A 26,079-nucleotide genomic window follows, 5' to 3' on the forward strand; every position below is an offset into this window, starting at 1 on the left:
GCAGTTGGAAGGAGTCTAATTGAATAGTAAGGAACTAGCATTGTACTTCAAACCTATACATCTCTGTATTCTGTAGCTTAGATTGTTGCTTTTGAGCAGCTCATGTGGCAGCAATGAACCATTTAATATAGGTCAGTTGATAAGACAATGGGTTGAATGCTTCAGAGCAGAGTTCCCTGGCATTGTTTATTCGGCAGGCATCTTTAGAATTTTAAAAACAAGCCATGGGCACCACAACAAAATGGCTATTGGGGAAGGTTCCACAGAATGTTGGGAAGTTCCAATCCAAGCATCTTTCTATTATGGAGGCTGCCATTTCCAAATGGATGCTCCCTGAGATCCCAAAAGCGATGCATCCTGGACCCTTCTGAAGCACCTCATATGCCAGTGAAGTGAAAGAAAGCCAGTTATGGGCTGTTTGCTTTGGGGAAGAAGCAAGCGGGCACCAGGAAACACACATGGACACCATGACACCCAAAGGCACCACATGGGAATTGTTGCTCCAGAAGGCTATCAATAGAAAGGGAGTTAGAGACATTCCAGAAAGTTTTCCATAGGTCTCAGGAAGATGCAGGAGATAGTTATGTTGAAACATAGACCCAGAATCATATTTCTTACAGTGAGGCTAGGATGAGAAGAAGCTGTATGTGAGAACCAAAATGTCAGGATCAAATTACCTGGTTTCCCCACAAGACCATGAAGTTTCAGTATCGGTTTTAATCATAATGTTGAATGTAGTATCTACAACCATTAAGCCTTATGAATGGGAAGTGAAAGCCACTACTTGAGGTTTCCTTAACATGAAGGTTGTGTCTAGAGAATGAAAGATTGATAGCCACTGGCTCAATTACTTGTCAGGAGAACAGAGTGACTTGACATATTCAGGAAGGCATCCATTTCAGTGTTCATGTATTATTGATCCAGAATTGGTTATCTGCTCCTGGGACATGGGTTGACAGAGAAGGAGATACTTGGAGAAAACCTAGGCCCACTCTTCTCCCAGTTTATATAATAAATTATATAAATTTCCCAATATCTCCCCCTATATATTTTATAGATAGATAGATAGATAGATAGATAGATAGATAGATAGATAGATAGATAGATAGATAGATAGATAGATAGATAGATAGATAGATAGATAGATAGATAGATAGATAGATAGATAGATAGATAGATTGTGTGTGTGTATGTGTATATATACATATACATATACATATACATATATACATATACATATATACATATATACATATACATATATACATACATACATATATATATATATATATATATATATATATATATATATATATATATATATATATATATATATATATATATATATATATATATATATATATATATATTTTAAGATAGTTGAAGCAGATCTTGAATACATGTGTCCCGAGTGTGGAGATATTTATTTGTATGCATTTAAAATATTTCCCTCTTTTTCTGGCAGGGATATCGTCTTCTCCATCTTAGACTATAAATGGTAGGTAGAGTAGATCTCTGAATGGCAGCACAGTGGCTTTAGATGGGTAACCTTCTTCTGTTTCATTGTTTTTGTAACAATATTAGCAGGGTGGATTTATTTTAAATAAAACAATTTAAGTTACTGATTTTAACCAGGAAGAAAAAGAATAGTTATTTGAATCCAGCTTTCTGTTTAATGTATTTCATAAAGAAGAATGCATACTTATATATTACTGTAGCACTTATATATTACTGTAGCAATTAAAATTTATTTCTGTGCAACTAGGCAGATATTTTTGCAGCTGGAATAAAAACTTTTGGTTGTGTAGCTGCACTTTGAAGGCTAAGGCTTCAATTTTCTGTACACTCATTGTCCTGCATTTTAATAAACAAAGTTGGATCCTAAGCATGCATAGGATCATAATATTAACATGTATCCAGAGCTTTTTCTGGGTAAAACAGTGCTTCTCCATGAAATGAAAAAGAAAAATGTCCATGCAGTTTGGCTAATACGGACTGTGACAAATTTTCTTTGGCTATATAAAGCAGTTCAGAAACTTAGGTGCCAGAGTTCTGCCTTCAGGGTTACGCAAGGCTATGTTTTCTAAATATTGCCACAAAATTTACTAGGTTCCACAATGAAATGTCTAGGCTCCATAGCAACCAGGTGCCTGGGATTTGTCAAGCCCTGAGTTAAAGGTAAAGGTAGTCCCCTGTGCAAGCACTGAGTCATGACCCACGGGGGCACGTTGCATCATGATGTTTTCTTGGCAAACTTTTTGTTAAGGGGTGGTTTGCCATTGCCTTCCCCAGTCATCTACACTTTACCCCCAGGAAACTGGGTACTCATTTTACCAACCTCGGAAGGATAGAAGGCCGAGTCAACCTTGAGCTGGCTACCTGAACCTGGCTTCCGCCAAGATCGAACTCAGGTCATGAGCAGAGCTTGGGTTGCAGTACTGCACCTTACCACTCTGCACCACGGGCAAGCCCTGAGTAATAGAGCCATACACAATAATTTGATAACTGGACTCACTGCAGAGCTCAGTGAGTTGAACAGCATAAAATAAGCCAGCAAAGCCTATTCCAGGTTCCATGGAGTCTTCTTCTAGTGCATGTAATGATTTGTGGGCGCATCTAATTAGAAGCCCACAGTAATAAATACAATGTGCTACTCGCATTTAACCTCAGTAATCAAATACTTTTCCTCCATGGGTATTTTTTTTATTGAAACAGACAGGTAAAGAGCAAGAGTTGAGTCCAGTAGCATGTTAAAGCCCAATGAGATTTCCATGATACATGTTTTTCAGAGTCAAGCTCCTCAAAAGCTTATACCCTGGAAATCTTTGTGACCTTTGGACTGGACTGGACTTGAACCTTGTTCTTCTACTGCAGGCTAGGTGTGTGCAGTTCAGTATTCCCAAGCAGACTATATACCTGAGAAATACCTATTTGGTATTATTCAGGTACATCTGGATATATCTAGCTTATTCCTGAACAATCCAGATATATTTGGGGATATCAGGGAATCTCATTTTAAAGATTGCAGCAGCTTGATTCCCCCCTTTGCAGGCTTCTCAGGTAACAGGAGGAGTGGGACTGAGGCAGCATTACTCTCTCTTTGTGTGTGGGGGGCGGGGCGGGGGGGAGTTTTGTGGCCATATACCATTGCCAGGTATGACTACAGTCTTGGTAATACTGGATTGCTAGGTTGGATACTGGGGTTATCTGGTTTGATGCTGGTTCTTTTGGACTTGTATTGGCCCTTGGTTCTGCCTGGCATCTTTGAGTGACACTGGTTCTGTTGGTCTTGTAACTGTCCCTTGCTTCAGTTTGGTTCTGGTGGAATCACTGGTTTGGCATTGGTTCTATTGGACTTTGTTGGTTCTGCTTGCATCGGGAGGCTTTTGGTCATTGGTTGAGGTTGTGTGTTTAGCTAAGGCTTCCGGTGTCCTGGAACAAGCCTTGGATTCCACATACACACACACACACCCAGGAAACAATGGAGAGTGGCTGGATGCAGCTTGTTTAGGGGTCTGTAGAGTTGGACCCTTTAGTTCAATTCACTTAAAACTTGAGGAAACATTACTGGACAGGCAGGACTAAGTTCTCTATAATTTTGGTGTAGTTTGCTTGAAAAATAGCCAAATCCAAACACTATGCCAATATTTTTGGATCTGAATATTGGGAATTCAGAACATGTATGGTGTTCCAGATACCCAAATCTGAACAAGACCTCCTTTTTAGTGCACATCTCTACTGCAGACCAACATGGCTACCTACCTGATCAGGAAAAGGCTATTACGGGAAATAATTCCATATAACCCTCATAAGATCAGGGTGTCTGTTATAGTAAACAATGAATGGAGCCATTTTTCCTCACACTTGTACTGGAAAATGCTGCTATGAATTTTTTTCTTACCTATTTGTAAGTTGTAAGGCCTGACTAAACCATCCCAATTGTAGTTAAAACCAATCAGCTTGACCCCACATGACTTTCTATGAGGAGGTAGTTCCACAACTGAGACACTAAGCATTAAAGACCAGGCTTTCTCTGCTGCACTTGCCTAATTTTTGAAGGTAGGAGTATGCAAAGCAAGGCCATGGAAACTGCTCTTAAATGAAAGTCAGGCACATTTTGGAAGCAGGCATTCCTTCAAATATCTTGGTTCCAGGCTGTGTACAGCTTTATAGGTAACAAATAGGGCCCCCCTAAAGGCTTGTAGGGAATCTCATGTGCCCCTCTTGCATCATGTCCTCTTTCCCCTTCCCCCCATAGCCTCTCCCTGCTTCCTTTTCTCCTTCACATCAGCCTTGGCCTGTCGCCTATTTTCACCTTTCTCCCTTTCACCCCAGGCAGCCTCTCCCCTATGGCCCAGTTACATGGTGGGGAACCTACAAGGACTTATGGGATGCACTTCACTTTTCCATGTAGCCCTTTCCTCATGCTATTTTCTCTTTCCCTCCTCCTGGCAGCCCTCATATGCTCACCTTTCCCTTGATCCTTCTCTCCTTCAAACCCATTAAACAGCTTACTTTTTACCTGTCCCCCATTTTCATCTATATTTACTAATTTACTTCGTTTATGTACTGCCTTTCTCCACAGTGGGGACCCAAAGCAGCTTACATCATGCTTCTTGCCTCCATATTATCCTCACAATAACCTTGAGAGGTAGTTTTGGCTTTTAAATAGTTGTCCTAGTTGTTGGGAACAGATGTTGAAGTTCAAAAGCCACACAATAGAGAATAGTCAGGACTTTAATTTATAGTCTGCCATTCTCACTGAGACCGGAGGGGGATCACACAGTTAAGACAATGCAGACAGAGCACTATAATGCATACAATCAACAGTGCAATAAAACAATGACAAATGGAGAGGAGTGCACTAAAATAGTATAATACACACAACAAACAATGACACCAAACTGGATTACAAAATTACAAAAACAGTAAAGTGATATAAATATACAGTGAACAAAGCAATGAAAACTACCTAAAATTTCACAGTTATTAAGTGTGGCCCTAATTCCCTTTATGAAAAGGTCTTCATCTGTTAATTTTTCCCTGGGTATTTTGCTTCCAAATTTGCCTTTATCCTCTGGTTTGGTTCCTACAAAAATTGCAAAGAGTTTACATATCCCTGTGTGATGGAAGCAGTAGATTAGATCCAGGATCCTCCTTCAACAGAGACTCCTTATTTAGCAGGTGGGAATCCATGGATCTAATCCAGTGTAAATAAGTATGTACAAACTGAAAATTGAGTGTGAGAGGGAAATTTTAATTTTAAAACAGTAGGAGTATGAAGATATAATATATCTTGGTATAATATAATTTTCCTTATGGGGCATCCAGGCTACAATCAAGGAGCTTGATGTCCTATGATACAGATACGGCCTCTGGTGGCAGTAGGGATTGATGAACCCAGGCAGTGTTGAGTGATGGCTCCAGCAGCCTTTTAAAGCCACATGTTGCTAATAAGTGGAATTGTCATGGCTTTTCTTTGTCTAATTGGATATTGGTGGAGCATTCACTCTCCACCTTTTGAGATGACATTGTGTCCTGAATCTTTCCTGCAAAGGTGCTCTGTTACTAAGTCTGATTAAACTCTCCAGGTTACAAAGGAGGCCTGTAATGAGCACTGGCAGCCCAATCTCAATTCTATAAGAACCAAGTGATTAATCCCTGTTTAAACTAGTGGATGTGTTGCAAAGCAGACAGCATCTTCCTTAGAAATGAATAAGTGTAAACATAAATGAATGTACTAGTGATCAAACTAATTGTCACACTCCTTTTGTACTTTGAGATACTATTTTCAACATTTGGCTGTAGCTAAACTTCATTTAGTGGGCACATGAAGTTTTCTCATGTTGAGTCAGACCACTGGTCTGTCAGAGTCAGTATTGTCTACTCTGACTGACAGTGGCTCTCTAGGGTCACAAACAAATGTCCTTCCCATCACCTACAGCCTGATCCTTTCAACAGGAGGTGCTGCAGATTGAACCTGCTTGCAAACTAGGTGCTGTACCACTCTGCCAGAGCCCCTCCTCATCCTAGTAACTGGACCCATTTCAATCTGGGTCCAAGCCTGGGTATGGGAGTAGAAGCAGCCTGAGTTGCCTTGACTGTTAATCTTTGCCAGGAAAGTAATGGGGGGGGGGGAATATGTCCTTGTGGATTCTCCTGGACCTCTTGTTGGCTTTCAGTATCACTGATCATGGTATCCTTCTGAGATACTGGCTGGGTTAGGAGTAAGGGGGTCTTGTGCTTTAGAGATTCTGCTCTAACTAGACTGGCCAATTCCAGAAGGTGGTGCTGGGAGACTGCTGCACAACTGTGGCATTATGCTGTGGAGTCCTTCAGGGATCTCTCTTGTCCCCCTTGCAATTTAACATCTACATGAAACCACTAGGAGAGATCGTGAAGGGATTTGAAGCAAGGTGCCATCAATATGCAGATGATTTTCACCTTTATTTCTACTTAACATTTGTGACGGATGGATCTGAACAGATGCTTAGAGAGGGTAATGGGATGGATGAGGGCCAGTAAGCTGAAGCTCAAGCAAGACAAGACTGAGATGCTGTGGGCTAATGTCAAAGTTGCTCCAAGACTGAGAAGTCAGCATGTTTTGGAGGAAACGGCATGTCCTTTGAAGTTGCAGGTTCATAGCTAGGGGTTCTGTGGGATCCTGGCTTATGGATGGAGGCTCTCATCTCCTCTATTGCACTTAGTGTTTTTTTTTCATCAGTGTCAGCTGATGTGCCAGTTACAGCCCTTCATCAAAGCATGATCTAGCCAAGGTGATCCAAGTGTCGATTACATCCAGGTTAGATTACTGTAGCACGTTCTATGTGGGGCTGCCCTTGAACATTGTCCAGAAACTTCAGAGGGTCCAAAATGTGACTGCCAAGCTACTGTCAGGGGCAGGATACAGGCACTGTATCACCCCCATGCTGAAAGATCAGCACTGACTGCCCATTGGGTTCTGAATACAGTTCAAAATGCAGTTTCTTAACTTTAAGGCCCAAATGGCTTGGGGCTCAAGAAGGACCACCTCTTCCCATACTGTCCAGCCCTCCAGCAAAAACTTTCTCAGAAGCTCTGCTCTCTGCCCCCACCTGCACATGTGAGGTGGGTGGCAACCAGAGACAGGTCATTATCAGTGGTGGCACCTGGCCTTTGGAAAGCTATTGCCTTTGAGACTTGCCTGCCACAAACCCTACTCTCTTCTTAATGCTGAGCCAAAACATTTCTTTCTACATGGGTTTCAGCATAATTTTATATTCTGCTTTTAGCCTGAGAAATATTTAAGATTCTTTGTGAACTGGCTTTTAATTAATGTTTGTGGTGTGTGGTTTTATTAAGTTTTACTTTGTAATCTGCCTTGGGCAGGTTCCCTAGAGAGGCAGCATAGACATTTTCTAAATAAATAACAGTAAAAGAAAAGCCTGCACCAGGAACAAAACAAGTCATGGACGGTACATATTCAAGGCCTGGGAGGTGGCAGTTTCTACCCTATGCAGCTCACATACACACACACACAAACACATGTAGAAAAGTAACCATTGTGGATTGTCTGATTCTATTGCCATGTCATCACACAGCCCAAAAGAGACAAGAAGCTTGAGAGCTCAGCAGCAGGTCCAGTGGGGATGGTTTGCTCAGATCATTGGTCTGTGCAGTTGGCAGACAATATTGTCATATGGAAGTGCAGACACAGTGAAGTGCCCTTTTAACACCTCTGCTCCAGTTAAAATGGATGCAAGAGTTCCTTTGGGAGCAGAGCAGCTAAGAAAGGAAAAGGAAAAACCCCTTCAGCTAATGAGGTTGGTGGTGGCAGGGGCCAACCGTTTGAACTCCTATTTTCCTCTCAGCCTGTGAGGCTGAATTGTGCCCTGAAGAGAGTGCAAGTACAGAGAACCAGATGAGAGAGCTCCAGTGGCAGCCACTGGCATTTTTATCTGGGAGGTTTATATAACCATTCCTTATATCAGTTGGCAAGGCTACATATAATCTACACTAATGAAGTTTATAGTTGACCTTTTTTCTGTTTTAATCACATAGTGATAAAATTCACTAGTCTTAGAAACAGCATGTGAAAAGTTCAAAGAAATAATATGTATGTCTAGTAAGAACAGCATTGGTGCATAATCACAGGCCATAGAGGCATGAATCCAAATTAAGAGTACTTAAGTTGTCTTAAGAAGGGGTGGTGATATTTATTAATTGCTCCCTCTCCACTACAGACCTCTCCTATGTTGTTCCTGAAGATCTGCTGGCTTCCAGGAATAAAATGGAGGCAGGCATGGTAGGCTACAGCTAGAGAGGGGAATCACTGAAAATAGCTGCCACCTCTTAAGAAAACTTTATGGGCAGTTTAGTTTTCTTATTTTTATTTAGAAAATTTTAATGCTGCCTCTCCAGGAACCTGCTTGAGGCAGCTTACAACCTTTTAAAAAAGAAATGTATTAAAGCCAAGCATTAAAAGCAGCATAAAAACACAGAAGCTCACAACATACCACTGTGCTGTATGTGTCTTAGAGATTCAAAACTTCACAGGAAAAAAATTGTGTGTTGAATTGATATATCTAGAAGGGAGAAACAGAGCTTTAGATCATGCACGCTAAGGCAGCGGGCTGTTATCAAGAGACATTCCACCATCATTTGCACTAATTTCCTCAGAGATACTTTTAGGAGCAGCCCAGCACCTTGGGCTTTATTGTTACCTGTATTTTATGTATAACTGTTAGGCCTTCCTCGGGTAGAAAGGTTTGCATCTTTCTTGCCAAATAAAGTTATCTGACTTGGCTGCTGTTATAACTGGAAGATGCATCCAGAGCAGGCAGTGAAATCAAATGATCAGTTGTGGATAAAGTATTTACCTATAAAAGGCATTCCTCAAGTAATTGTGGTTGCCAACTATCACTGCTTCTGTTCTGTTTGGATTTAGTTTTTCATTGCTTCAGCCGGCTGTCATCAACCATAGCTAAACATAATAATAATGAGAGGTTGGAGGATTAGGGTTAAGTGCTACAGAGCAGTCCCCCCAAGAGCTGCCGGGTTACAAAACTGTCTTACTGCTGAAAAGTCTAATAGGGCTAATAGTTTTTCAGGAGTTAGTTACTGCCATGGTAACAAATGCAGTTATGCAGTCCTGTATGAACACACCGTGGTTTGCAGCTTAGGTGTTTTGAGCAAATGTACTCCTTCTCTGGCAGATTTTCCTTTCTTTTTCCTTTCAGCCTTAACCATGGTTTAGTATTGCTTCTGTACTATCTGCATTGCATGCTCAACATTACCTTTTCTGGTCAGGGTATGGAAGGAGAATTTATGCTGAACAGGAGTGGAGGAAGCACTCTGAAGGCTTTCTTCCAGTTTAGGGACCGCAATATAGATGCAAATATCCCTAGTAAAGAAACCAAAAGGCCTCAAGTCCAAGAATCTAATGGTATCCAAGGTTACCATATTGACTTATAAGATTACTTATTGATTAGTGCAATTGTTCTAATTATACAGTGAACTTAAACGATGTTTTTTAAGCCTGTAATTCCTGTTACCTCATTTACCTATTACTGAGAGTTGTAAAGAATGTAAACGTGTACTTCTGCTAGCTGAAATTCCGAGAGCTGCATGTGCCATGTTCAGTAAAAGGAATGAAAACATGTGGGGGAATTGCATCATGTTCAATCAGTTGCGCCCAGCACACAACAAGTGATTTTCATTTTCCTGTATGTGCAGCCTCACTAAGTGCTCGGTCTGCTGCTGTTGTTTTGAGTTCATTGCAGATCATCCTTGAAGGGTCAGAATAGGACAGGGAGAGGGCAAATGCTAGGGCAGAGCTCCAGTTCTAATTCCTGTAAGCGTCTGACTGCTGCTTTGCTTGGCAGCCTGCTGGTGGGAGATCACATGCTTCTGGAGATGGGGTCTAAAGCAAAACAGCCACAGCAAGAGCAAGAGCAGACTGGCTCCTGACCATCATCATCCTTACCCTTTTCAGCATCTCTCCCCCTGCCCTGTGTATACATCAGGATACCCTGTACATTTAATAAGCTGTCACCCAAGCCCGCCCTGCCTGTGCCAGCCAAACTATCTGCTAAATTTGGGATATTATGTTCACCCGAGCCAAGTATCAAATTCTCTGGATCACATGTGCTTCCAGCTGGTATTTAACTCTGAAACCTCTGTCAAATTCAGTATTCCCCTACATAGTGTGGATCAAAACAAGATAAATCTGGGGTCCTTTACTTTTAAAAGCTTTCATCCAGCTTTGTTTTTCTTTCTCCCATTTTATTTCCTTTCTCTGGTTGTGTTGAAGAGCAGAATAACATTTTGAGTTGCCTTCCAAACCTGATTATCATGTTTCTGGTTCTTTTAGCCACTACGGAACTAAAGGATTTTTTTGCCAAGGCCCGGAATGGTTCAATCCGCCTCATCAAAATCGTCATTGAAGATGGTAAGTTTTGTTAGTTTTATTTCTTTGCATCAGATTGCTTGGTTCCTCTGCACATCATTGCTGTGGTTAATTTAATTATAACAGACAGTTTGGGGATGGGGGAGGCTTGCTGTCCTGGAGTTACCAGAGGAAAACTCTGGTGGAGGATACTGGGATATGCCTGCTTTAGAACACACTGATGGGTGCCAGAAATGGAATCGGCCTGGCTGTAATTTTAAGAGGATAGGGACTTCAATTTTAATTTAATTTTTTTCCTACCCAGTACAATTTATATGAGAAACAGTGTGAACCGCTTCATATGTTGATCAGCTCTCCCCATTGGTATTTGTGATGCAATCCAGGGTTCGTATATTGGTATAAGAGACTCTCCCTGTAGCCCAGAACTGATCACTGTCTGCTGCTGAGGTGGCTTACTGAAGCCACTATATAGAAGACAGATTGTTAAAGGCTGCCAGAAAACTGGCCTCCGGAGTAGAACAAAGTGTCTTTCAGTGTGCCTTGTAATAATAATTCCAACACTTAAGAGGATGGTAATACTATCTGGAGATGAGCCACACTTCCCAATGATCTAGTAATGACTTATAACGATATTGCATTGCATGGCTACTGTAGAACTGCAAAGTGGCAGGTATCTGACTGTAATCCCCTAAAGAAACTATGCCACTGTTCTGAAATTGGGTACTATCAATGGACTGAATTTAGAGATTTGTCAGTGGAAGGCACTGGTGATTGTGGATTGTTTCCTCTTTCCCCTTCCCTCAGTATGAACCATCCCAACCTGGTTTGTAGACTGTTCCTGGATTAATCCCTTTGGAAAGCGTCTATTTTTTTTTAACCAAATGTCAGGGTTGTCTCAGTTTAATCTATAAAAGCTCCAAGTAGCTCCAAGCAGAATAAACATGTTTACTAGCAGCAAATGTAAGCATGTTGGTGGGACAATGATAGTTGACAGGGTAAAAGAGCTCTAAATTTTTATTTCAAAGAGCATTCAGTCATGTGAGCCCACTATCTGCAGTTTAAAGTGATATAGTCTAGCCAAAGGGTTGCCAGTTTGCAGTGAGAAGGCTAAACCTGTCTTTTAGACCAATAAGCTATGTGTTTACTTTCCTGTTTACTAGAGTTCAGTTACTTGGTGATAGAATGTCATTTGCATCACAAGTCTCCTATTTTCACCTGTGTAATATTCCAAAATGTTTATGGGATTGAGGAATTCAGTTTTTATGAATATGGACTTGCTGAGGACTTTCCAAGCAAGCAGTTTAGTTCTGTGTACAGTGCAAACTCATTATCCAAACCTCTGGATTTCCAGATCTTTTCGACTCATTGTATGGCCCATATTACTGCAAACTTACGTAAATATCATAATTATACACCTAGCCTATTAATTTAAAAAGTCTCCCAGCCCATGAGCTTGTGCTGTAGTTTAGTCTTGGGGTTAATTAAAAAAAATTAGAGCACCTCCATTCTACTTCATTTAAATCCCTGACTTTGGGGCTTTATAAGGTCTGATAGTGCTTCTGGAAACAGAATTTTCCTAAAAAGTCACTCTCTCTGTATGTGGTTCCTAGCCTACTATGATGATTTTTATACTTCATAAGAAGATGACTAGGTTGAATCAGGATATATGAAGTATGCCCACTCTTACGTTTCAGAATAGCTGATTCAGTGTTAGGCTATTTAGAACTAGTAAATATATTTCTGTGAATGTAATATAGGAAGCAAACTCGGTCATTACTGAATGGGGTATTTTTATCTTCGTGATGTATTGCTGGAAAACTTGAGGGCCTATGGGGGGGAACTACATGAAAGGAATTTAACTCTTGATTACTTTAGTCTACTATATATGGTGAAGAGAGAGCACGACAGGCACCATGTGTATCCCCACAATAGCATATGTGAAAGGATAGACCAGGAGCTTTGTTTTAGGAAAGGAGAGGTTGACAGACAAACCTCATTGAAGAGGTTTGGCCTCTGGTAGTTTGTGGCCTCAGACTGAAGGGAACTGCTAGAGAAACTAAAATCACAGCATTAGAATTTGACCAAGGAATAAAAGTTTCTTTGAGTTTAGGTAAGGTGTCTTTTAAACTGCTATTACCTCAGAGTTCTGTGTGTGTCTTTGAGAACTTACCCATGTTCACTGGTGTCATTCATGAATCTGTGTTCTCTTTGTTTATCAGTAAGGCAGGGAGTGAGGTGTCCACATCTGAATATTCCTTACAGAAAAACACAGAGACTCTGTACAGATGCAACATCACTCCGTGCTTTGTCTTCACAGGAACAAGTTTTGGAAGTCCTCAGTCTTGTGTGTTTTTCTCTCTCCTCCTCTCATGCATGACTTGGAAATTGAATAATTCTTAATTCATGACTCTCTTCCGTTATTAGAAGGAATACCATATATCTGTTTCAAGAGTGATTTAAAAATATTTCTTTCAGCACAGATTTTAAATATATGTAAGTGAGCAGTTGGATGTTATAGTGAGCACTCCAGAAATCTGTCACTGTCCTGCATTGCCACCCAGCTGCATGAGCTCCCAATGGTTGCTTTCTGGAATATAGCTCAGTGTGAGCTTTGGCTATGCCACATGAAGCTGCCTTTATACTATGTCAGAACATAGTATCAAGGTTACTGTTGTCCACTCTGGCTGACAGTGATTTGCTGGGCCTGGCTGTTCTGTCACACTGCCCCATGAACACTGTCCCGTCCCCGTCCCCCCCCCCGCCCAGGGCATCTGGTCAACAGTAGCTTCCAAATTCTTCACCTTCTATGTGCCTCCCTCCACTTGCCTCCCTAAACTCTCAGAGGGGCTTTTCTCTCCTTGGATTTGGTACACTGCTGCCCCCACTTCGCCTTTGCAGAATGACCTGCTGAGAGGGCCAGGGCTCCCAGTTGCCCTGCATAGCCATTTTAAGGCTCGACATGCTTGCATCTCTTGCTACCCAGTGTCTGGGACTGCTTACTGAACTTGCACATCAGCTTTCCCATAGCACCTGTTTTAAAATAGCATGTCTGATCAGTGGGAGTCTGTGTGGTGCAGAGAACAACAAGACACACTTAAGAATTTAAAAAGCATTTCTTTAAAAAGAAAAACGTTCACATACTGTGATAGAAACCCTAAATTCCGTATGACTCAAGAGTGCTACCTGGAGTGTCTGCTTTCTTGGACCCCTGGGGCTCATATGAGAACAACACTTTATCCCCTATTCCACATCAAGGCTACCTGGCCAACTTAATCCACCACCACCCCTTTTTTTTTTGACAAAGGACAACCAGTTTGGGACAGGTTCTCTTTTTGTCATGGAAGTGTAGAACCATTAATAAGGTGGGACAATCATTTTGGGAATTCTCTGATTGGAGCCTGTAGTCTCTGGCATCAGAGGGAATCAGTCTTGCAGAGGAGGTTTGCTTACGTCAGAGCCTGTTGCCCATAAATAGCTGGGAGCTTTGGGCTTCCCCCCAGCCTGACACCTAGAGATCTCAGGACCAGTGGGGCAAGGTAAAAGACTCCTCATTACCTTGGTACACAAGGAACTCTGTACATGCTTTGAGGAGCCTACTAGAAACTAGGTAAAGTGTACTTAGCTGAGTTAAACTTTATTGCTTTTGAGAGATTGTGTTTAATGATAGCGTGCTCTTTCCCTGTTTTGTATTTTGTCCTTTGTCCTACCCCTTTTGAATCCAACCACCATTTCCCCTATTTTTTCTATAATAAACCTTCTTTTCACAAAGACTTTTTTGGCTTCAGTAGTACAATGTATTTCTCTGTGATATCTCTCTGAATCTCTTCCCTACATGCCCGATCACTCAGGCACTACATAATTGCGATAAAATATTTTCCAGGGCTTTCACTCCATTACTTTCTTATTGTGCCAGTACTGTGCTGGAAGGACACCTTTTCAGCAGGCCAGTCTAGATCATCGTTTCCCAACCTTTTTTCCTTTTTTAGAAATCCATAAATTAATTTTTCAAATTGAAAGGAACTCCTATCTATAAAAATGCTTACCAGTCCAAAAAAGTTGATGGTGGGGAGCCCACTTCAGTCACCACTAAATTATTGTCCAAAAATATGTTTGTAAAGAGCTGCTATGTACATCGGCTTACAATGTAAGAAAACAGTGAAGCATCTTTCCTGACTTTTTTTTTGAAATATCAAAATTAAGTGTTAAAATAGGAAATTAGTGCTGTAGAAATTAATAGTGTCTTAAATGGTTTGTTGGCTAGTGAATCGTTCCTGCAGCAAACTTTTGCAGTGTTTGAGTGCTGGGGCGGGGGAGATGGACAGCACCTCCCTGTAAGGCAGTGATTAAGATGGGATAAAATACTCTTTGCAAAAGGCTGCTAAGAGCTGACTTGGGGTAAAAAGAGTAAGTAAACATGAGATAAGGAGTTACAGAAAAGGGGCAGATTGGGAATAGATTAGGCTATAGGGTTGGAAAGCTGTTGGAAGTCTTGGAAAAGGGGAGGAGGGAAAGGGTGGGGGAAAGGATAATGAGATGTTATCTGAAAGTTGTATGTTAATATTCTCACCTAATAAAAATTTTCTAAAAAAAAAAGAAAAAAAAAGAGCTGACTTGGGGTTGATGCAGGGAATCACCCCCAACTCCCCCCACCCCTTCGCAGCATGGAGAAAATGTGTCTCAAGAGAGGGAGGGCAAGGAACCGCATCCTCCTTTCTGAAGCTGCAATATTCTGCTTCATTGTAACCCTTCATTGTTTGGATCTCATTTGCCAGATTGTTTTGTGATTTATCCTCTGGAAGAAAAAATTATACTGTACCTTGTCTTATCAAGAACGGGGCCTATTTCAAAATACACTCTCAGTTTCTTCTTGTTTGTGTGTGTGTGTTACTTTCTGTACAAGACAAGATGGCTGAGTGTACGCACCTGATGATGATGATGATGATGATGATGTAGCCCTAATGAGAGGGGTAACCTGTGAATCACACTAATTGACCTTTTCTGCATGTTGAGAACATACACTTCCATTTTAAGAATTCACTGGGAACTTCTTGCTTCCCTTTATTTATGTACTAGTTGCTAGTTTTTTGTTGTACATCTTTTTGGAATGAATGTTTCCAGTTAATGTGACCTTGGCAGATGTTATCTAGGTTTCCAGAAGAATGTACTGAATAAAATGGTATTGATAGTAAGCAAGGAGAGGAGGCAGCTGTAAGCCACTTTGGATTCCCATTGGGGAGAAAGGTGAATAAAATTAAATAAATAAATAAATTTTAAATCTTAATGTTGGGCTTTCTCCAGACTTCTTAGAGCCATTGGGCTAATTGAGCATCTGTTTGTGTGTGAGTGAGAGAGAGAGAGAGAGAGATGTATCCAGCCTGAAGATGTAGCAAGATCCTTGGATACACAATAACAGCACTACCATTTGTAACTCTTAAAAGATGCCAGAGAGAGAACTGGCAGGCTGATGCTGTTAATTCCATGATATGGATTATTAGGAAAGTGATTGCAAATATAATAGTATTGTAGTCCATTTGTAAAAATCTGTGGTATAGGCACATTTGAAATAGTTTGTACTATTCTGGTCATCCCCATCGCAAAAAGTATATCTTAGAGCTGGAAAAAGTAAAGAATGCGGCAACCAAAATGATCAAGGAATTTGAGTACCTTCCTTTAGGGAAAGAAGGCTAGAGTTTGGATCTTGTAATGCAGAAAAATGGACTGCTACTGGAGACATGATAGAGATTTATAACATTATTAAGAGATGAAGAGAACCTTTTTCTCTCCCATAATACTAGCATACCAAAAACTGATGTATAGTAGATAAAATGAAGGACTTCACAAATGCATAATTAACTTATTTATGTCATTTATAGTCCACCTTTCTCACTGAGACTCAAGGCGGATTACACAGTACGAGCTTAGTATAATCAGTATCAAGTTCATTTCCATACAGTGTCAAGGACATTTCCATAAACAATGCCATAGGGTAAATAGATACAAGTTTAAAAAGACATAGCGTTAGTAAGAATCCAACACAAAGTAGAAGAAAATACTGGAACAGAACATAATCACTTCTAGGATTGACATTAGACAACATAAAGCACAGGTAGTACATAAAAGTATATATTTAAAGCAACAGATAATATGTAAGGCAACATAGTGGTGAAGTCTATGGCCCCTAACTCATTAGCGAAGCATCTGAGACCCCATCCCTACAATACAGCCCTTCCATTCAAGTAAAAAGCCTTTTTGAATAATTCAGTTTTGCATTGTTTGTGGAAAGCCAGGAGAGTGGGGGCTCTCCTGACCTCCTCAGGCAGGCCGTTCCACAGTATAGGAGCCACCACAGAGAAAGCCCGTCTATGGCCTGCTGTTGATTTCACCCATGTCAGGCTGGCATCTGCAGGAGACCCTGTTCAGATGAGCGAAGCTGCCATGGAGGAACATAGGGAGAGAGAAGGTCCCATAGGTATGCCAGACCACGGCTGTGAAGCGTTTTGTATGTAATAATAACCAATACCTTAAACTGAGCACGGTAACTGATAGGTAGCCAGTGGAGGACTGTAGGAGTGATGTTTATGCTCCTGCTCGCTCCTGATAACAGTCAAGCCACAGCATTTTGCACTAATTGGAGCCTCCTAGTTAGCTTAGATGGGAGACCTGTGTATAATGCATTACCATAGTCAAGCCTTGATGTTATCAGTAGCGTGGATTACTGCCATAAAATGTAGTGATAGTTTCTAGTTTAGATGCCTTTTAAAGCATGTTAGATAAATTCATGGAGGATAGGTCTATCAGTGGCTATTAACTAGAAAGGGTAGAGGAAACCTCCATGTTCAGAGGTAGTTCACCATTAAAAATTGGTATATGAATTCAAATATCACAACAAATCACAATTAATACAAACTGTTTGATAAATTAATATAAGCTGGTTAACCAGCTACAAACCATAGCTGTAATGTCAGATAGGTGCCAACCAACAACCACTGGCTTGTTGAAGTCATGCATTTATATGCCCATGAAAGATAATTGGGTTTGATCAAACCACAGTAGATTGTGACTTCTGAGTGTAGCCACAGAATACTCATGTATTATCCCAGTCTGGCATGCAGTTCAAGCTTCTCCTCTTTTCTCTGTTACTTTTGCATAGTGATTTTGTGAGGACTGTATTGCAGACGGTGTTCTAGCTTAAGCCAGTTTCATTTCAATTTGATTATTATGTCATATGTGTTTATACTGGTGTTACATTTTCTTTTTAAATTTTTTTTTAAAACAAAAACGAAGTAAACTCTTATTTTTTCAAGAAGCGTATCGGCTTCATAAGAGTAGTTTTCAATTCTTAAAGTTACTTCACTTAAACTGGTTCACACAGATCTTTTCTAAGGCTTCACACACAGTTTGCCAGCTTTTCCCTGACTGAATGTTCTTTCACAAACATGCCCAGCTCAGGTTTCCACATAGGTTATATTTCTCTCAGTAATACTTAAACATGCTAAGGATGCACACAGGTAGCCTCTCTTTCCCTGACTCAATATTTCTCTCAGAACTGCTTAAAATTACTCAGGCTGCACACAGCTTGCCTGCGTTCTCCTGATTGAATGTTCTTAGACTACAGGGCACCTGTCCATTATAAATAATAGTCAGGACAGCTCTATGCCACTGTAAACAAACTGGAAGCCAATGCAGATGTTAAAAAAATGAATGTAATATGCTCAGTGCCACAGGCCTTTTACTTTATTAAAGTGTTATAAAATGTTCACTCCTGTATAAATAGTAGTAATAAACTGAACAGGTCATACCCTATAAGTTGGGTCACAGCTTGCTGTAATGTTAGAATAATGATATATCACTTTCCCTGATATAGGAAGAGCCTGGATTGTGTGATGCCAGAAGCATATGTACTCAATTTTTTCAGCACAAAATTCTGTAATGCCTCTCTACATCTCACACACAGGGACACTCAAGTGACTTACTTTCTGTGTGGTCTTATATTCAAGTGTACTCTGTCTCCCTAGCAGTGCATGTGTATCTGTAATGGGAGAACCAGTGTAAGATCTTTCACTTGAGTGTCCCCATGTAAGCTGTCTTGCGTAGAGAAACTCTCAGGAAGATAGAAGGATTTAATTGCTTAGAGGAGATCAATCCCTTCTACACATTGTTCTATAAAGGCTGGTATGCAGTTTCAGAGCTTTCTACTTGCTAACAATGGTGTTTCTGTCAGCCTAGTGGTGGAACAGGTTTTCTTTACTTGTTGAGGCTTATCACCAGTAGCTTGCAAGAAGAAGGCAGGTTAATGCTGACTCATGTACTTCCTCTGCACAGTTTTATTTGCTCTCTATAAATTTTCCCACATCGGTTGCTACTAAACATGGTTTTGTTGCTCTTTAACTAATCTCCTAATCAGAAGTTCAGAACGCCATCTCTGAAGGCGTATGTGACATGATTCTGACCAACTGAAGTCCCTCCAATATAATTTATATTCCTGTGCAGACATGCTGGTGATGATCTTCTGGTAAGCCCTGTCGTCAGTTCGTTCAGGGTTCCAGCATGTACAATTCTATGGTGGCATCCTAAGGCTGGGTGACGCCTTATGAACTCTGCAAGCATATGCAGGCATGCAACCTGCCTGTTCCATTTTCACTAGCTGCAAGTAGAAAGTATGTGTGGTGCCTACAAATGTAAACAGTGTATGCACATAGGCATATAGTTCATATTAATTGTCCTATGAATGGAGGAGACATGCAGCAGGCATATAGACCACTGGAAGAAAGCAAGCATGTACAAACCAGTGGAGGGCATTTGGTACTTAAGCAGAGTCTTTTCTTTATAGATATTTTATCATCAGAATATCTGGTTTTCCCACATTCTCATAGTACAGAAATAATGATATTTCTAATCTCTGTGCTTTTAAGAATTAACTTCTGTTCATTATCTTCAAGCCACAAGGCTGGGGTGTGTCCATGGTAACTTTAAGTATAATAAGAAAGAATTTCTGCAGTTGATAGATTGGAAGGGACTGAGGACCCAAAGGGAGGATCGAGTTCTTTTACAGCTGTAGGTTAAAGTGAGTCACAGAGGCTTGTCCATGTTCCAGTTGAGAGCTGGTACAGGACTTTGATCTAGACTTTGATCTGCCCTGCTTTCTTCAGGGCCTAAGAAAATAAAGAAGCTTCCAAAGTGTGAGAACAGTGAGGGACGGGGGTTGAGCCAGTATTTGTGAGCTAAATTACAGTGAGATCTCAGAGTGGCTGATAGTCATGTATTAAATGCCAGGAGATAAGTCACAGAACTGTCTGTAACAGAGTCAAGCCATCCAGCCAGAAAAACATCACTCTGGGAAGTGGATGTTAAAACTGGTGCTCAGGTGCTAGAGAACTGTTAGAAAATCAAGGAAAGATTCAATGTAGGGCGGGGGGGGTATTACTTTTCAAGTTTTTTGTGTCCCTCCTATGTATCCCCATCATTTACAACATGCTCATTTTTTTTGATTTGCACCACCATTCTTTCTTTTGCTTATGAATTAGGTGTGCAGAAGCAATCAAGAAGCGGTCAGCAAATCTGGCTTTGCAGTGCTGTGGTCTCTATGGTGGTTTTATAATTTTAACTGTCTTAGCTGAGAATACCATCTCCCGACCCCCAAAGCTTATAGAGGAAGTAAACAGCTCATTTTGGCTTATTTTCTCATTTTCTTTCCAGTGTGTAAGAATGAGAAACAGCTTAATTTGTCTTTAATAAACAAAACATTTCTGTTGGCTGGCAGTATGTGTGGATTTATTTATTTATTTTATTCCATTTATATCCCACCCTCCCTGCAAGGAGGCTCAAGGTGGGTCACAACAAAAATAAATCATACACAGGTAAAATACATACTAAATACACTAAATATACACACTTTAATACATATTAAAACAAGCCGATCACATAAAAACAACAGTTAATGGTGTCAGACATCAGATCCAAAGGCTGTAATAAAACTGTTAAGGTGTAGGCAGTGTGACGGATTCACCAATCGCATCTACGGCGGGATGGAACCACAGGGCCTAGGAAGAGCATGGGCAATCAGAAGGGACAGTTTTATTGGCTCCTGAGTGTATTACAGCTAAACCTGAAATGTAAATGTATGCGGATGAGCTTCAGAAATTTTCAAAGTGTCTGGAGAATGTGTTAATACGGCAAGTCATAATGACTGTTAATCATGGGTCATCCAAACCAGCTAGCAAAACTATTTGTTTGTTTTAAATAATTTCATTCTACCTTTCCTGAAGGTGGTTTGCAGGCAAGCTCCAAAAAACCAAAAAGCACAATAAAACATATATCAATAAAGTAGGAACAGTTACAAGTGAGTAATAGTCTTGTTTTCATGAATAAGCAATTCCATTGCAGGAAGACTAAACAGAGACAAAATGACTCCTCTTCTTCCCCGCTTCTCCACAGTGGCCCCCCTGAAGGGGGACAGATTTAAAATTTTAGCTCCCATTAAAAATGCTTTCATGTGCTGACATTGTCAATAGTTTATCAGTGTTAGAACAGCTAAGTAAACTGATTTGTGATCTGCTGTTTCCTTGGGTTTATAGTTTCGGTTAAGAATTAGGGCTGTTCCACTCTTTAAAAGTGGTTCTTTCTGGCTTTTTCTTCTAAGGACTTTCCTTGTGCTCTCAAAAATGCTCTTTTCTTCAACTTCAGACAAACACTTTAGAGTCCAGTTCAGACACAGAATTCTCTTTTTCCATAAGGAAGCTTCTGAAGTCATTGCCAAGATGGCATGTTCAGGAATGTGGTCCCCGAGAGGGGAAAGTACTGGTTTACGTTCTTCCAGATAAGGAGTATATAGGTTCAATTATATTAAAAAAGATATGACTATAGTTCTTAAGATAAGGCTTTTCTTTTGGGTGTGCTTCACTTTAAGCTGGCATTAAGTTAGGATGTATAAGATTCACATTTTGGCCAGGCTCACACATATGACTCCTTCCTTCTCACACAGAGGCTTAGAGCCCCAGTTCGTGCATTGTATGTGGAGGGAAACTTACGTTGGGTCAACCTGTGCACCTGTATCTACCCAAGGAATAACTGAAATTAGTTTCCAACTGGCATTCTTATGGGGACAGGGGGCAGGTGGGCAGGGCATTCACTTGAGGCTGGCAACAAGCCGGGCTCATGAAAATCCTGGTGTAATGTCTATTAGAAGTGACGTCTGAATGCAGCCTTTCTTGACTTCAGCCAATAGTTTTCAATATTATCTAACCATAGGGGGAAAGTAAGAAGAATTGAAAGTGGGGCAGGTATGATCTTTCCCCTCTTATATAGGCTTACCACAAGTATTTATGATGCGGAGGGAGTATTACATAGACATAGTTTGCTTGAAGGCTGAGATCTGGCTGCCCACACATTCATTTGCCAAATTTATGATTTCAGAGGCCCTCTGAAAGAACACCAGTTAATTCCTTTTTATGCCCTCTGTTCAAGAATCAAATGGTCTGTCTTGCATCTGCTTATATTAAACTCCACACTACTTCTCTATTGGGTGGTTGTAATCACTCAGTAAGATTTCAGTTTTGGATCCCCCAGTTGTTTGTGGACAGGATGTTCATTTATTTGTTTATTTTATAAATCCCATCCATTCTCCAAGGAGCTATGCAAGTTTCTTTCCCCACCCCTCTGTGGATTAGGTTCAGTGATTCCTTTTTGTTGTTGTTGTTAAATGGCCTTCCATGGAAAACATATAGAGGAAATGATTTGGCTTATTTCTAGCCATGATATAGAAGAAGTGAATTAACATGACAAAGCTTCATTTTTGTAGGCTCAGAACAACATTCTCCTAATTTAATTTTTAGCAAATGCAAGTGATAACAGCATGCCTGCACCCTGTGACATACAATATGGACAACAATTGACTTAATTAACAAAGTTGCCTTAACTAACTTAACAATTATATTTTATTTGCTTGTGGCTTCTATTGTGTTAGTTTCCCATGCCAGTTTCCTGACTTGGACGCAAAGTTTCTGGTGCTTTAAATAGCATTCAATAAATAATGCACCACAGAAACCTCAGCTGTGAGCAGATTCAAGGACCTCTTCCAGCATTTACCTTCTGAACCCCCCTACCCCCCCCCTTTGCATGTGTTTCAATGGTGTGAATCTGTGATAACAAGAAGGGCCATATTGATAGATCTGTTTTATGTGACATGCTGGGACTTTGGGGCTCCTTTGTGGCGTAGCATCTCAAGTGTAGGACTAGGATCTAGGAGACCTCAGGATGAATCCCCACTCTCCCGTGGAAGCTTGCTGCGTGACCTTGGGCCAGTCGCACGCTCTCAGCCTAACCTGCCTCACAGGGTAGTTATGAGGATAAAATGGAGGCGAGGAGAATGATGTCAGTTGCATTGGGTCCCCCTGGAACAAGGGGGGTATAAATACTTATTTACTTCAATGTTTAAGCCTCTCATGCTGTCCATTACTGTAAATGTATGTATAGCTGTGGATTCAGATGTTGGAGCTGGCCCAGCTTTGATATAATAGCCATTTAGTTGCCTGGTGAGTAAATTTCCTCTAGGCTGCCAGGCAAGGAAACTTTGCCCCCCCCACCAGACTATGGCACATGTGGGGGAGGAGACTAGACATCCATGCAGGTTTGCTGCGAGACTGCCATAGCTGTGCAGGATCTGTGGTGGAGAGTGCCCTCAAGTCATAGCTGACTTCTGTCGACCCCTGGTGGGATTTTCATGGCAAGAGACTAACAGAGATGGTTTCCCATTGCCTGCCTCAGCAATCTTACTCTTCGTTGGAGGTCTCCCATCCCATTACTAACCAAGGCCAACCCTGCTTAGTTTCTGAGATCTGACAAGATCAGGTTCACCTGAGACTAGGCATCCGTTCAGGTTTGCTGCAAGACTGCCATAGCCGTGCAGGAAATAACCCCTTACAAAACCCAGGATGTATCGTGTCACAGAACTTCAAAGCAAATCTAGGCTCCTTTCTGGAGTGCTTGATTTTCTGCAAGAGAAGACAATGTGTACCATGCAGACTCTTCTCTACCCTTTTTGCTCTTTTAGCTGTTAAATGCGTGAGAGATGGCTTTTGATTAACAGATTGTTTTAATGGCATTTCCACAACTGGAAGGGGTATTCTTGTACGTGCACATGTGTGTAAGAGAGACATGGTGGTATAATAATAATCATATCTTATATTGATACATTTTTGTCTTATGCTGGTTGAGTTGGATCCAGCTATCCATTAGTGGAATGCACTGATGGTTTCAGATCTTTCCTGCATTCTCCCCACAGCAATCCCATAACTAGGAAGGTTAATTCCTGTGGGTCACAGGACATGATGGAGAAAATACTGAGCAACAATCCCGCAGCCTTGAAAAGAGGAAGCACAAAATAATTCAATATTTTCTTAGTGTTAGTATTTTAGTATTCTTCTCTAAAATGTACCTTCCTATGTGCCAATCTAGGGAAATTTCAGCATTAAAGATTAAACCGTCCTGTGGATGTCCTACTAAGCTGGCTGCTGAAACCATCCTGAAATTGATTTCTGAAGCTTGCACTAAATCCTGTTAGTTATGGAGAGTGGTATAACATACCTCATGGTAACAAAAACTGTGCTGAGGGGAAAGATAAAGTGCTGTCAGTAGTCTGCTCTTAAAACATCAACAGCAAAACTCTGTCAAATTAGCCCACGTTCTGTGTCAAAAGATGCGGAATTGTGCAAACTATAAATTAAGCAAAGCTGCATGTGTTTGGTGTGTGGGTGGGAGTTCAGAGACTTCTGCTAATACTAGACACTTCAAATATAACTTTATGGCCACAAGGGTTAAAGTTTTTGCTTTTTCTTCTTTAGATGGGAACTGAGATTCTCATGAATTATATATCAAATACTGCTTTTTGTGTACTTCCTGAATTTGTGTAAAGGTACAGACTAGATCACCCTGGCTATGGTGTATGATTCCATGCATGCATTATGGACTAGCTGGGTTTGGTATGTGTGATTTTTTTTTTATCAGTGTCATCTTAAAGGTTTCATTGCAAGCATCAACAATTCCTCTGGCAAGTAGTCGTTATCTGTTTCAGATCAATTAATTGTAAGCAGGGTGGAACTTAGTAGAAGGCACGTTCATTCTGCTGAAGCACACTAAATGCAGAGGTCAGCAGCGTTCTGGCGTGGGAGCTGTTTTAATATGACTAAATAGGCAAAAAACTGCAAACATTCTCTGTTAATGTTGGTGTTCCAGCTCTTACATGGCTTGGTTGTGGTATAGTGCTCCCTGAGAATAAGACAAATGATCCAGGGCTTGTGTGAAGAAGCGTAACAGTCCAATTCTTTACTGTTACCCCACCGGCCTATCACTTACGCATTGATGAACCCAGTGGATTACATCTTTACCAAACTCAGTTTCTGACTCATAGGCACTGTCACTAGGATCTGATTGAGTTTAGGTGTAGCAGAGATTTAAAAAGAAATTATACAAAGTTGATAGAAATAACAAATAGCTTGTGAATGAGAAATGTGCATCTCCAAATGCTGAGAAATACATGATGGACATGTGCTAGGGAGCTGCTTGCCTGTGGCTGTTTGGTGTGCATGTCTACTGTGTTAGGAGATTCACATCTCCTACATCATGTTTAATGATATCCACCCTTCCTCCAAGGAACTTAGAGCAGTATATGTGGTTTTCCCTTCCTCTTGAATAATAGACCTATTCAGCATGATGAGAAGCAGGATGAGAAACAAAATGAGAAAATACTTATAAATCCTGCTCAGATGCCAGTATTTTGCCATCACTCAGGGACTGCTATCTGCATTCAAGCTCTTCATGTTTAATTTCAGTGTCAACTTTAATAATTCAGTGGCAAGAAGAGTTCTCAGTCGAGAGAAGAACAGTATGTTTATATTGCCTGCCTTTTGGTATTTACCCTATGCCTTTTGTACTTTTGTCAGGAGCTAAGAGCATTCTACACCCAAACATTTCCAGGTGATGCATCCTCCTAAATTAGTAATATTATCTTACAGTCTCCTGTCCTTTTTAGACTGTTTTCTTCTTCATCCATTCCTTCTCAACAAGTCACTTCCTTGTAGTTCTGTTTGTTGGAACAGCATTACCTTTAGGTAAATTAAATTAATCTTTTACCTCAGGATAAAGTTATTAAACTTGAGAATGATACTTTATTGAGGGAGCCACATGATATCCAACTGGAGGAACAGGCCTGGTCTCTTAATGTAACAGGATGAACCTCTTCCTAGATACTTGTTGTGTGTCTTTCATTGTAATCTTGTGTGACTACTCAGAAAAATTCTTGGAACAATTGCTTCTTTTAAAAACTACTTTAAATAGTAGCAGTATTAAAGAACTACTGGTTGGTTAATTTGAGTAGAGCTCCATAAATTTGCATGCAAACAATAGTTTAGAAGAAAAAAATTATAAGTAACTGCTGTTACATAAAACATATCTGTTTTAGAAAGAGGCATTCACTCCTGGGTATGAAAGAAAGGGGGAATGTTTTTGTGATAGACCAGAGCCCCTGCTCTGTGGCAGCCCTGTCCAGTCACTAAGATGCTGCTACATCCTCCTTAATCCTTTCTTTCCAGGACTAGAAAGGTTTGGGATACTTCCTTAGGTTTCTCTTGGATGACATACCAGACCCCCAGCCTAGATTGGGCTAGTTTTAGGGGCATCTGCAGTCTCACTTCACTGAG

General features: G+C 40.7%; 1 protein-coding gene across 1 annotated transcript in view; it reads left to right on the forward strand.

Annotated features, from left to right (window-relative positions):
* TWF2 (twinfilin actin binding protein 2) overlaps nucleotides 1–26,079 on the forward strand; it is a 77,124-nt gene that overhangs the window by 18,332 nt on the left and 32,713 nt on the right. Inside the window, exon 2 of the mRNA XM_054976295.1 lies at nucleotides 10,352–10,429. Coding sequence (XP_054832270.1) covers nucleotides 10,352–10,429 — 78 coding nt within the window. The remainder of the gene's footprint in view (nucleotides 1–10,351; nucleotides 10,430–26,079) is intronic.

This window comes from Eublepharis macularius, chromosome 4, assembly GCF_028583425.1.
Source record: "Eublepharis macularius isolate TG4126 chromosome 4, MPM_Emac_v1.0, whole genome shotgun sequence".
NCBI classification, from domain to species: Eukaryota; Metazoa; Chordata; class Lepidosauria; order Squamata; family Eublepharidae; genus Eublepharis; species Eublepharis macularius.